The sequence below is a fragment of the Bidens hawaiensis genome, unplaced genomic scaffold (genome assembly GCF_021521415.1).
Source record: "Bidens hawaiensis isolate Kalapana, Puna unplaced genomic scaffold, B.hawaiensis_p1.1 tig00057672_1, whole genome shotgun sequence".
Classification (NCBI taxonomy): domain Eukaryota; kingdom Viridiplantae; phylum Streptophyta; class Magnoliopsida; order Asterales; family Asteraceae; genus Bidens; species Bidens hawaiensis.
This window is the reverse complement of record NW_027500390.1, coordinates 75,096-87,730: the sequence shown is the minus strand read 5'-3', so window position 1 is coordinate 87,730 and position 12,635 is coordinate 75,096. Positions and strand designations below refer to the sequence as shown.

General features: G+C 36.7%; 1 protein-coding gene across 1 annotated transcript; it reads right to left on the bottom strand.

Moving 5' to 3' along the window:
- Nucleotides 1–10,514: 10,514 nt before the first annotated feature.
- LOC143601955 (uncharacterized) lies at nucleotides 10,515–11,730 on the bottom strand. The gene is made up of 2 exons (XM_077079220.1): nucleotides 10,818–11,730; nucleotides 10,515–10,687 (listed from the first exon to the last, which is right to left on the bottom strand). Exons 1-2 carry the CDS (start codon nucleotides 11,728–11,730, stop codon nucleotides 10,515–10,517), a joined length of 1,086 nt encoding a protein of 361 aa, XP_076935335.1.
- Nucleotides 11,731–12,635: the final 905 nt, after the last annotated feature.

Below are 12,635 nucleotides of genomic sequence, written 5' to 3'. Positions count from 1 at the left end.
TTATGAATCTGCAGATTTGTTTTATCCCGTTCTAGTATTTGTTTGTGTATTTGATCGTGTACGTGTTGTGTTATTCGTCTGTACACCATAAACGAGTCTAGGAGGATTCCGCACTCCTAGACCTCGTGCGGATCTCGTATCGATCGCCGACGCCCCGGGGGGACTTACAAAAATGCTCTGATACCAATTGTAGGTTCCCAGCCGGATCTTCACAGGAGTATCTCGTAACACGAGGGTGCGGAATCCCCTATGTATACGATACGAGTGCTAAGACGATGAACATGTAAATCACACACAAAAACACGAGTATATATAGGATAATACTTGTTATATTGCAAAGGATAATCACCAAAGATAAAACGTGACACCTGAGTCACCCAAAGCCAGCCGTTAAGTTAGTTCAAAAGGAGCCGAAGTTAGAGTTTATATAACTCGACAACTTCGCCTAACATACTAGGCGAAGTTGTCCTAACTTCGCTCAACCTAAGTTTGCCTAAACACATAGCGAACATAAAAGAACAGTTCAACACAAAATGACCAATGTAAACGTTACAGACACAAATAAACACGGGATACTGAACTACTGGCATATGCACCAACAGTGACCAGTCAGTTCCATCTATGTTGGACAGCATAGCTTGTGACCCAGAAGAAGAAGTTTTAGTTCCGGAAGACTTCCCAGCATTCATTTCCATTTTCCCAGAAGAACTTTGATCTTGTTTTCTAGGACCAGTATACTCTCTTTGGCTTATCACATTCTTTAGCAAAATCCCAAACTCTTGACAGTTATACACTTAACCTTCAATTTATCGAACCCCCAACTTCTTGTTTAATGATGGAAGATCTTTACCAGTTCGTTGCATGAACTTTCTCACATTTCTAACAATCATAGCCATGTTCCGTTTCAAGTCCATGAGTTCCAAATCATCAGGATCGATTTGGTCATAATCTTCATCAGTTAAATCACATGTAGCAATTTACTACTAATCAAATTCTCATAAGATGTCATGAAGGCATATAAGAAGCAAGTTTTGTTCAGCCTCCCTCATGTTCACATTTGGTTGTGATGAGAATTGATTTGCAGAAGTTGCATTTCCAGACCCTCCAAAAACACTAGAAGCACCAGGTGACCCAGAATTTCCAGCAGTGTACAAACAAGCACGTGGATCACTATAGATAGTTGTAGCATTGTCACTTGCATTTTGAGTCGGAAATGCAGTGATTGGAGAAATTCTTGAACTCAAAGGCATGCCTTCCACCTAAACAGCTGGATCTTGATTCTCTTTAGAAGACTTTGACACTTGAGATCATATTCACGAGCTTCGATCTTTTGCATGAATTCAATCGCAGTCAAATCTTCATTATTGAAATAATTATTTTCCTTCAATTCCATTAAGAAGTAGAGTAGGAACTCGGTAAAGCACTCTTGATGGTATCAGTATTATCAACTTCAGAAGTTTCCATATTCATCTTGTCCATTTCAGCTATCAGATGATTAAATCGTGTTGTCATCTCTTCAACAGTCCACCCTTAAGCAAATTAAATGTCTAAATCGAAACTTTAACATCACTTTCTTGCTTTCAGCAGTGTTACCCATACTTCTCATACGAATGTGTTGAAACAATGAAGCACAAATTTTGATGCTACCAACTTGGTGAAATATGTTTTCAGGTAATGCCATTATAAGAGTTGTGTATGCTTTCGTTTCAATCTCCAAGGCTTTCTTTTTTCTTGAGAATACTGTGAGATAGCTTTAGGAGTGAATCCAATGTGGTCATGGGAACAGTATACACTTCATCCAAACAATAAGAATAATCAGGGTGCACAGAACCCAAATGAGCACGGAAACGAGGTTCCCACTTAGCAAAGTCACTAAATTTCATCAATCTAGGACACTTAGAATGAGATCCAATCTCCGAGTATAATTGTAACATTTGTTGCATAAACATATTTTGGGAAGCTAATGCATACATACCAGCCATTTTGAAAAATTACAAGACAATCAAACTTCAAGAGTTAAAATTGAAAATATCTTAACGAACTGTGAACAGTGTTTGTTAACGAACTAAGATAGCGAATCAATTATAACGAATTGAATGTTATCTCAGTAATGAATTAGGAATAGTTTCACACGAATCTGGAACAGTGTCACACGAAATAGGTTGTAACGACTGTGTCACGAATTAAGTCAAATTAACGAATTAGTTTGACAAAATAGGTCAACAAATCAGATTAACGAATCTGTATTCAAAGTGACAAATAAGGTAACGAATCGCTAAGTGAAACATAACGAATCAAGTGGCGAATCAGAATAACGAATTAGCTACAGTTGATAACGAATCAACTACAAGCGAATCAGTTTGTTAAAACGCTATAACAAACTCTGACAACTATTGCCACGTGGCAACGTTTGTTAGATTCGAGGTTAACGAATCAGACACGTGTCTCACAAATTGAAGAACAGGAATCAGAAAGGTAACGAACTAAGTAACAAACCAAGTAACGAATTTGTTAAAATTAATGAATCAATATAACGACTTAGATTAACAAAGAAGAATCTTCAACAGGTGATGAAGATCTTCAGATCTTCATCACCATTTTCCATAAATCTAGAAAAAACAAAGAACACCAAAACACCTCCCAAATCAGTAATACTTACTCGTCAATACACCAAACCGTCCAAATTACCTATCAAATTACTCGGAAACACAACACGAATCCAACTCAATCCATCCCTAACCAATTAACCTTAACTTGTGATCAATTCAACCAAAACCTAAACCTCTGTTTCGGCCAAATCGCCAAACCAAATCAATCCAAACCAATCCAATTTCCAATTCCTAATCACAACACCTTCCCAATACCTTAACAAACACAGATCCAATCCAAATCATCCATATCCGATCAATTCACACTACATCTTATCAAAATCAACTGAAACAAAATAATACCAAATTAACAATTAACAGTCCTTAATTGACTAATTATCATACGAATCAAGAGCAATCGAACACCAAAAGCTCTTATACCACTTATGAAACCCTAGACAATCTCAGATCAAAAGGTTAGTTAACGATAAATGGATCTAGTTCATAGTTGTTCTTGATAATGATCTGTTATCTATATGTATTAGTATTAATTGTATATGTTTGTGTATGTATAATATAAGAGGATTAATTAAGATGAAGCTTGAGACTAGATCTGGACAGGGGTTCGATACATTAATATCTCAAAACTTAAATTATGCAGAGGATGAACCTCTATATATAGGAAGATGGGTCTAGTTCGTTACACATTTCGTAACGAACTAGCCTCCCACTTCGTTACAATACATTAAATAAGCAATCTTAACGAACCACCCCCTGATTTGTTAAACATCCTTAACGAATCAGGACATAACTTAACTTATGGTCTAGTTCATTAAACATCCTTAACGAACTAGACGGTTCCGTTAACGAACTAGCTTAAATAATAATATCTTTTACATTAAATAAACGATAAATACAAAACGATAATTATAAAGACTCGAGACGCAAAACCGTGTACTAACAGACAATGTGATGCTCAAGGTCTCACATTGGAAAGGAATTATTCGTTTAAGAAAAGAGGAAAGTTGAGTCCGAGGTACATTGGATTGTTTAAGATTATAGATCGTGTGGGGTGAAGTGGCTTACAAGCTGGATTTACCCGAGGAGTTAGAAGGAATTCATTCAACCTTCCATGTTTCTCATCTGAGGAAATGTCTAACTGATGACACGTCTCATGTGCCATTAATGGATATTGAGGTTGATGAACGTTTAAACTACATTGAGCAACCCGTAGAGATAGTCGATCGCAAGGAGAAGCAACTTCGTCACAAGGTTATACCTTTGGTGAAAGTGATATGGAAGCATCGCAAGGGATCAAATGCCACTTGGGATGCTGAGGATGAGATGCGCAAGTTTACCCAGCAATTGTTCTAGTAATAGTTGGGTTTCGGGGACGAAACCTCTTTAAACCTCTTTAAGGAGGGAAGGCTTGTAACATCCTAAATTTCGTAATAATAATAAAGAAAGTTTATGTTTTGAAACGTGTGTTAATGTTTAAATTAAGATTAAATAAAGAAAGAAGTATGGACTTGGATAATTAAAGATGGAATAAAGGATGGGATGGGCCTTAGGTCCATGAGCTTAAGAGAGTATAAATAACTCCCTTAAACCTCCCTAAAACCCTAAATCCTCATTCTTTCCATCTTATTCTTCACACACTCAAAACACATACACATAGCCATTCACGGCCCGTGTGAAGGAAAGGAGAAACGAGATCAAACGACAATTAGATTCTTGATAGATCTTGAACGTACAAGCTAAATACAAGATTTAAAGTTCATAACCAAGCTAATTGTGGACTAACCAGCACGTAAAGGTATGTTCTTTATCTTAAAGATTATGTTCTTATGAACGGTTTGCTATGAAACTAAACCCTAGATTAGATCGGGTTTAAATGAACCATAAAGTAGCAAACTTGATGTTAAAATGGACTTAACGAACTTATGGTTATGTGTGGTATATAAAACCCCAGATCTAGTTTTGAACATTTTACCATAAAGGTTCATGCTTTATGTTATAAACGGGTCAAGGTATGAACTAAAACGGTTAAGGAAACGCCTATGAGTCCATATCAAGCCATGACGAAGTGTTAGGGTTTAAACGAGTTGAGATAATGATAATAAGGGACCAAACCAAGACTTAATGTTTAAATAAGTGCAGCTCACTCGCTTACACTGTCTCAGTCGATTACAATACGACTCGATCACAATTAGTCTATTCGATTACAACCTACAGCTCATCGATTACATGGCTAAAATAGGTTACATGGAACAAGTTGCATACAACATATTTTTCGGTTACATTTCATAACTTGATTACTTGTATGACTCGCTTACATCAAAGGAACTCGCATACATTATTGTACTCGCTTACACTACCCAAACTTGCATACATTAGACTCGCTTAAAACCATAGTTGATTACAATGATACTAGCTTACAACCATAGTCGATTACATTAATGGTAGATTACAAGGAGTAACTTGATTGCAACATGGTATTCGGTTACAATATATAAACTCGATTACTTTGGGGTCGATTACACCAAACTCGATTACTTTGGGGTCGATTACACCAAACTCGATTACTTTTGAGTCGATTACATTGACTCGATTACAGTGACTCGATTACAATACTTAGAACTCGATCACATGCATGGGACACACATACTTTGCATATATTAGTAAACATAAAGGCTCGATATCCTTAAGGGACTCGAATACATCCCTTAGGATCGGATACATGCATGTACACTTGAATACACTAATATATTCAAGTGTAAAGTATGTTAGTATGTATGGATTAAACACAAACTGAAATCTAAGTATGATGTAATATAGTACAAAGAAAAGAAAGATAAAAATACTAAAGTAACTAAAAACCTTAGCAACATTAGGGTTGAGCATAAAATCTAAGTAAAAGTAATCTAATGTAAGGCCATTAGATTAGACCAGACTTAGCCATTTTTGGCTGAAATACAAATAGGACAAGTATCGATACGTGTAACTCATATACAGTTAGCAGAGCTCAATTAAAGAAATAATTAACAATTAACGGAGAAAGAAACAAGATACATGTGAGTTTCTAGCCCCATTTCCTTGTTATGTTTTCGGGGCTGTGTGCATACTCGATGTGATAGTTAATGCAGTTACCTTAAAAGGTAAGTGTATGCCATGTATGATTTATATGTTAACTATGTATATCTTGAATGTGAACGAAAACTTGTCGAAACGTGAACGATCTTTGGATATTGCACGTATTGAGAAGGGAGGTATGTATATAATAGATGAATATGTATGATAGATATATGTACAATATATGAATATGTATGAATGAGTAAAGAATGTAATGTATGTTACGGGTATGTAAAGACAGAATTTACGAAGATGAAGAAGTAAGGGATCATACCCTAATAATATCTTAGATAGAGAATAAAGGGATCAGACCCTAATAATATTTGAGATAGAGAAGTAAAGAGGGATCAGACCCTACTAATATCTGAGATAGACAAGAAAGGGATCAGACCCTAATAATATATGAGATAGATAAAGGAAAGAGGGATCAGACCCTAATAATATCTGAAATAAAAAAGGAAGGGATCATACCCTAATAATAATATATGAGGTACAAAGGACAGTAATTATGTAGTATGAGAGTAATAAAGTATGAACGTATGTATGAAGTTATGTAATGAAAGTAAACTAGTAAAGTAATTATTGTGTATCTTCGAATGCATAATTGAAGGTAAGTATTGATGGGTGTCGAATCCAGCAAATAAAATAAACCAACTTAACACACTAAAAATAGTATGAGCTAAAGTAAGGTTCGTGTCCTCAGGGGTACAAATTAACTAAATTATACCAAAAATATTTCAAAGTCCAAACACGATTGTTTTAAAAGGGGGGCTTTGATTTAAACTTGAAATTTATGAAACAAAATATTATAAAAATGTGAATTCAAATATAAAAAACTAATTTCAACACTAAGGTAATTACTTGATTCAATTCTAGCTTATGATCATTAACAATTATGGTGCAATGATTCTTTTGTTTAAACGGTTAGTATCAATACTAGACATCACGCCGTTTAGACATCCACTCTATCTAATGTCTAACCACACGCCGTTCGGTGATTAGAGCCAACCCGCTACTCCAATCTCACGCCGTTCGGATCTTGGTGTGCGGGTTGCGTGATAGAAGTATCGATTATAATCAAACACCCACGCCGTTCGGAGTGTTTAACTAGATCATGTGACTCTATAATAATTTAGGGTTCATAGACAAACTCAAAACATTGTTTGTTCCTTTTACCAAAACTTAAAACTGATTAGGGTTTTAAATATTGATGAACTTTATTAGAAAAATTAATAAGTTGATCCGGTTTATTAACAATCTAATATATACCGGAATGAAACCGGGTTTAACCATAAGAATCACACAAACAAACCAATTAAACAAACGAATCACATAACTATTTCACATAAGTTTTGAATCAAAATCAAAATACCATAGTGTTGAAACTAAATTGATTTAGCCGGACATGGTGGCTAAATCAATCAATCCGATTAAGAAACGAAACATGAAAACTCAAAGCTCACAAACTTGAAAATATGACCAAAGATAGCTCCTTCTTGTTCTTCAAGTTTTCTGCCGTCAAAAAGATGATCGATCCCCCCCTGATCTCTGCTGTTGAACAACTTATATATTTTTCCAATTAGCCGCACACCTTCGAGAGATTTTCTTTATGGGCCATATGCTTCTTTTGTGGGCTTCTAGATGGCCTAAACCAATTAGCTTAACATTCACGGGGGTGGTGGAAAGCACGAAATAATAGCCTCCCTTATTATGTTGAGTTTTTTGTACAAAGATAAATCAATCACCACCATCTTGTTTCTATTCTTTTTCCACACTTGACAAATATTGACTTTTCAACACGTCATTTATAAACTCTAATAATTCACCATATTGAATTCCCTTTTAACTGCAATGTGTAAAGCTTGTTTTCTTGAAACTGGTCACAATGATTTTGTCAACTCTTGCAATTTGTTTCATGTTTGACTACTGCTTCGTTTAATTTATCTTCTCACTCTTGCGGTTTGTTCGTCTAAACATAAATCCGTCATTTTAGCTTTTCGCCTCTTGCAAACGCTCTGCTCCTACAAAAACAATACAAACGATCCAAAGTAGACTCTGCTCCACCAAAACAAATGTTTCACAAAATAATGTGATATATGTACGATAAACGCATTATATATGGCGAAAATTGAATGTTTAAGAGTTATAAAACATGCCAAGAAATGCAACTAACAAATCTCCCCAAGCTTAAACCTTTCCTTGTCCTCAAGAAAGTAAAAAAATATAGTATAAACCAAGACTTAAAAATGTTGGGGACTTTTTCTTTCTTTTTTTTTCTTTATTATTATTATTATTATTGTAGAAATTTATTTTTTTTTATTTTTTTTAAAGTCCGCGTTGGTACCGGAAAGATTTGTAATGAGATCATAACTAGCATGTTGTTTTTCTTTTATTTGAAACTGGGAAGTACCGACACATGTAACTACGATTCTTAATATTATGTGTCCCTGAAAAAGTCTGATGCAGTTGGATCAGAATCGGAAAATTCAGTCTTAAAAACATATAGGTTAATTTTTAAAGCTTAGAAAAACGCAAAAACTGCGATCACCGATATTGTTGTCCACTTAAACCCATGCCTTAATCTTTACCGGGACAAATATGATCCGACATTAACATTACTCAGTGGTTTACACAATTAAGACCCGCTTATTTTCAGCTTTTACCGGACCAGACCACCCCAACTTGACTTAAACCTCAAAATTAGCAAATTTAAAACTTTTGTTGCTCTATTTTTTAATGAATAGTTAAGACGATCAAGGGTATTGTTTATCCACCTAAGCTTAAGCATCAAAGTCTACCAAGCAGCCATTAGATATGATTAAGGTTCAATTAATTAATAGCTAGTGTTCCCGACAACATGACATACCCCCGTTATCAAGCAATACACCGAACCATTACCATAGGTGAGTATGCAAAATTTCATCTATAGGGCTTACATGTGGCATGTCCCTTGTGGTCTGTTTCTTAATGGTAATGAGACGCGAGCAAGGGGACCCCACATGGCTAACAGCGTGGATGATCAAGTCTGTAATGTATTTGTACTTTGTACTATTGTGATCATGTTTAAAGACTTATGTGGCAGAAAACTGTGGGTTTGCTTTTTTTTGTAGCTTTATTTTAAATATTCACAACCCCACTTAGGAATTGTGAATACCCAGATGAATAGTCGGCATACAGACCCATAGTCTCCGGACCCAGGGCATCCCATTAATACAAGATTTATGGTTATAAAACCATACGCCAATGATGTGTAAAACACTAAAGCTAAGCAGTTTAAGATTTATATCACATGCTACACGGCATACTCTAACGTTAAACCTACCCAAGCATCATATGATAACGTATTCAAATTTTAAAACTTTATAATATTTTCACTTTTCATACCAAGAATTGAGGCTTGAGTATGGCCTGACCTTTCATTACTTATCTTCCACGGACAAAACGCTTTACCCATAAGAGATTTCCAACCCATTTTATCAAATTGCCCTTTCATTTTCAAGGCTAAGCCTACCGACACATCCCAAGTTAGGTGCGTTTTCTTTTATTTATCTCATATTATTAGTAATTTGAAAAACCAATTTCCGATAAATATCATCATCTCCCACTTTAACGCAAAAAACTATATTCAATGAACATTTTTAAAACATTTTTCATTTTTTTTTTCAAATATGGTGCTAATGCAAATTATATACAACTTTAAATGCAATACATGAAACGAAAATACCTTTTTAATCTCCCCAAGCTTTAAGAGTTAGCGTCGTCCTCGATGCTTGAAGTGAGGCGTGAAACGGAACTACTGAAGTGGCAGGAACGGTCCGACTTGAAAATTCTTTCAACAAACGAATAGCCGATGGTGGCGAAACATTTCAAACCAATCCTTCGTCTCTACCCATGCTTCCACAATATATCCAACAATAGTCACTTGGTCTCTAACCAAAAGCATCAGATTGCCCAGATTCGGACATATAGACTGCAAACTCAACCAACAAACTTGATGGATATAGATTTTAATTTAGTTTACTTTTAGCAATTTGTGTAAACTTGAATTTAACCAACAATTTCATAATTAACTGCTTAGCAAACTGGTTAAAAACAAATAGTGACAGATAGGTTGGTTCTCAAATTAATCTTCAATCCTTAGGCAGGGGTGAAGGCGTTGACAAAAGGTTGGTCGGAGGTAATGCAGACGGGTGAGGGAGATAGAAACATACCTGATGGCGGCGATGGTTGGTGAGAGCAACGAGAGCGGCGGTACAAGGTAGCGGTAAACGGTGACGGGAAAGTGGTGGGTGATTGAGGGTTGTGAGGGTGGTGCTCGGTGACGGAAGTGTAGGCGGCGGCTGATGTGGGTGGTCGGAATGGGTTATCGGAGATGAAGATGATGATCGTGTTGGTGGTGGATTGAAGGTAGGAGATGAAGTTGTGGGTGTCCGTGTCGATGGGTTCAAGAAAACAAAAAGAACCTTTATGTATATAAATTTATTTTTAGACCTTGATGCATTCTTGTCACAGAACCTTTACCCGACCGGGTAACATTTTTAACACGCCCGGGTTAACGGTATAAACGATTTATTGAATTTCTAACACGGCCGGGTCAATTTTGTAGAGAATTTTAACACAGCCGGGTAAACGTTCTGACCAAAACTACTTTCACACCACCGGGTTGAAATTTTTTTTTTTTAAATTAAAATTAAACGAAAATAAAATAAAAAAAATACGAAACCATGGGTTGCCTCCCGCGAAGCGCCTTTCTTTATTTTCTTTGGCTAGACTTATTCCCCGTTAGATTTTTGTTTAATCGGGTGCCACCATAAACGGAAGAAGCCTTTTGCCAATATTCGGTAACTTTAGTTTTCGTGCTTTTGGCCTTTCTTTTTTCCTTTTATCAATTTCCGTCAATTCCTCCCCAAGCTTGAATTTTTCATTATGTTCCTTTGATGCAACTTCTTTTATACTTTTGTTTAACACTAAGACCAAAACACCATTGTTAGACAACTCAAAACATTTATCAATTAGTGGTTCAACGACATCAATATAATTCAAAGATGAGACATCACTTGGGTAACGTGTAGCATCATCTATATTGAAATTTATAACCTCCCCCATCAAATTCCATAGAAAGAGTGCCATTATAAACATCGATTTTAGTCTTTGAAGTTTTTAAAAATGGTCTACCAAGTAAAATCGAACTAGAATTTGGTTTGTCATCATCTTCCATGTCTAGCACATAAAAATAAAAATCAGATGGAAATACTAGTTCATTCACTTGGACCAACACATCCTCTAATACACCTTTTGGGTATACTACGGATTGATCTGCCAATTGAATGGTCACCCCGGTCCTCTTTAACGGTCTCACATTAAGTGTTTTGAAAATTGAGTATGGTAGGACGTTAATAGAGGCTCCAAGGTCCAGCATAGCTCGAGGCAAAGTAATATTCCCCAATTTACAAGGAACGGTGAAAACACCTGGATCCTTGCACTTTGGGGGTAATCTCTTTTGTAACACTGCTGAAATATTTTCACTTACCTTGACTGTTTCAGTGCCTTTGAGCTTTTTCTTCGATGTGCATAGTTGTTTTAGGAACTTTGCATACCGTGGGACTTGTTTAATTGCATCAAGGAGTGGAATGTTTACCTCTACCTTCCGGAACGTCTCCATGATTTCTTTTTCTTCCCGTTCTTTCCTTGTGCCTTGAAGTCTTTCAGGGAATGGAGGTGGAGGATAAAATTTTGCTTCAATTTTAACCGGCTTTGATGCTTCATCCTTTTTATTATCCTTCTCTTCTATAACAACTTCTTCCTCACCGCATTTCAAGGTAATGGCACAAACATTGTGTTTTGGGTTTTTCTCGGTTTGTGGGGGTAATTTACCTTGAGATTCTATCTTGCTCACCGAGCTAGCAAGCTGAGCCATTTGTTGTTCCAAGTTTTTGATGCTAGCTTCAGTCTTCTGCTGGAAAGTGTGAGTACTTGTGGCTAGACTTTTCACGATGTCTTCTAACGACATACCTGAGCTACTCGCTTGTTGTTGTGCGGGTGTTTGTTGTTAAGGTTGGAAGTTATGTTGTTGAATAGGCATTTGGAATGGAGGCTGTGAGTGTTATGGTGGAGGTCTTTGCAAGTAGCTCATATTAGAAGTATTTCCCCAATTCTGATTACCTCGGGGCGGCTCATAATGTCTCGAATTTTGTCCCGAGTAACCTCCCATTGCTTGTGCTTGCCCTACATATTCTTGTAGTGTGGGGCACATATCAATAGGATGCCCAAATTGTAGACATATACCACAAGCTCGGGTTTGTGGTTTCGCACCTTTGCTTTTCAATTGCATGACGACTTTCGTTAGTTCAGCAAGTTGAGTTTCAATGCGAGGAGTATTCACTTCATTGACTCCTCGTGGTGTGTCATCATACCACCCATCTTCTTGTGCCTGTTTTGTATCTTCCGCTATAGAGGTGATCAAGGCTCGAATTTGAGTTGGTGTTTTATCCAGTAGAGCCACTCCTATAGATGGTGGAGCAATGCTGGATCTCGCGCTAGCATAGACCGGACGGGCCCGGTCTGCAACTGTCCTCCTTGGTGGTGGATTCGCGTCGCCCATAATCCTATCCCTAATGACGGGTTCGGAAAAAGTAGGAGAAGAGAATGTATTACCGACGGATGTAGATGAACTGGGAGACGGGTTTATACGACGTCTCTCACGAAGCTCTCTCTGGTTCGGAAAATCCTTCTTTTTACGGTGGTCCTAGAGATCGAGTACGTCGCATACAACTATTAAACTAAACGAAATAAACTAAAATTAGCTAAATTATTTTAAACAAATAAGAAAAACAAGTAGTCAACAAGGTAAGTCCTAACTCGAGTCGTTCTTAATACGCCTCTAACCGTGTCCCCGGCAACGGCGCCAAAAACTTG

Excerpts from the sequence above, each read along its gene's own strand:
- LOC143601955 (XM_077079220.1), bottom strand. The coding sequence starts at position 11,730 with ATGTCGTTAGAAGACATCGTGAAAAGTCTAGCCACAAGTACTCACACT. Across the intron at positions 10,688-10,817 it reads TATGGAATTTGATGGGGGAG|TGTTAAACAAAAGTATAAAA; the intron begins GTTATAAATTTC and ends TTTTGGTCTTAG.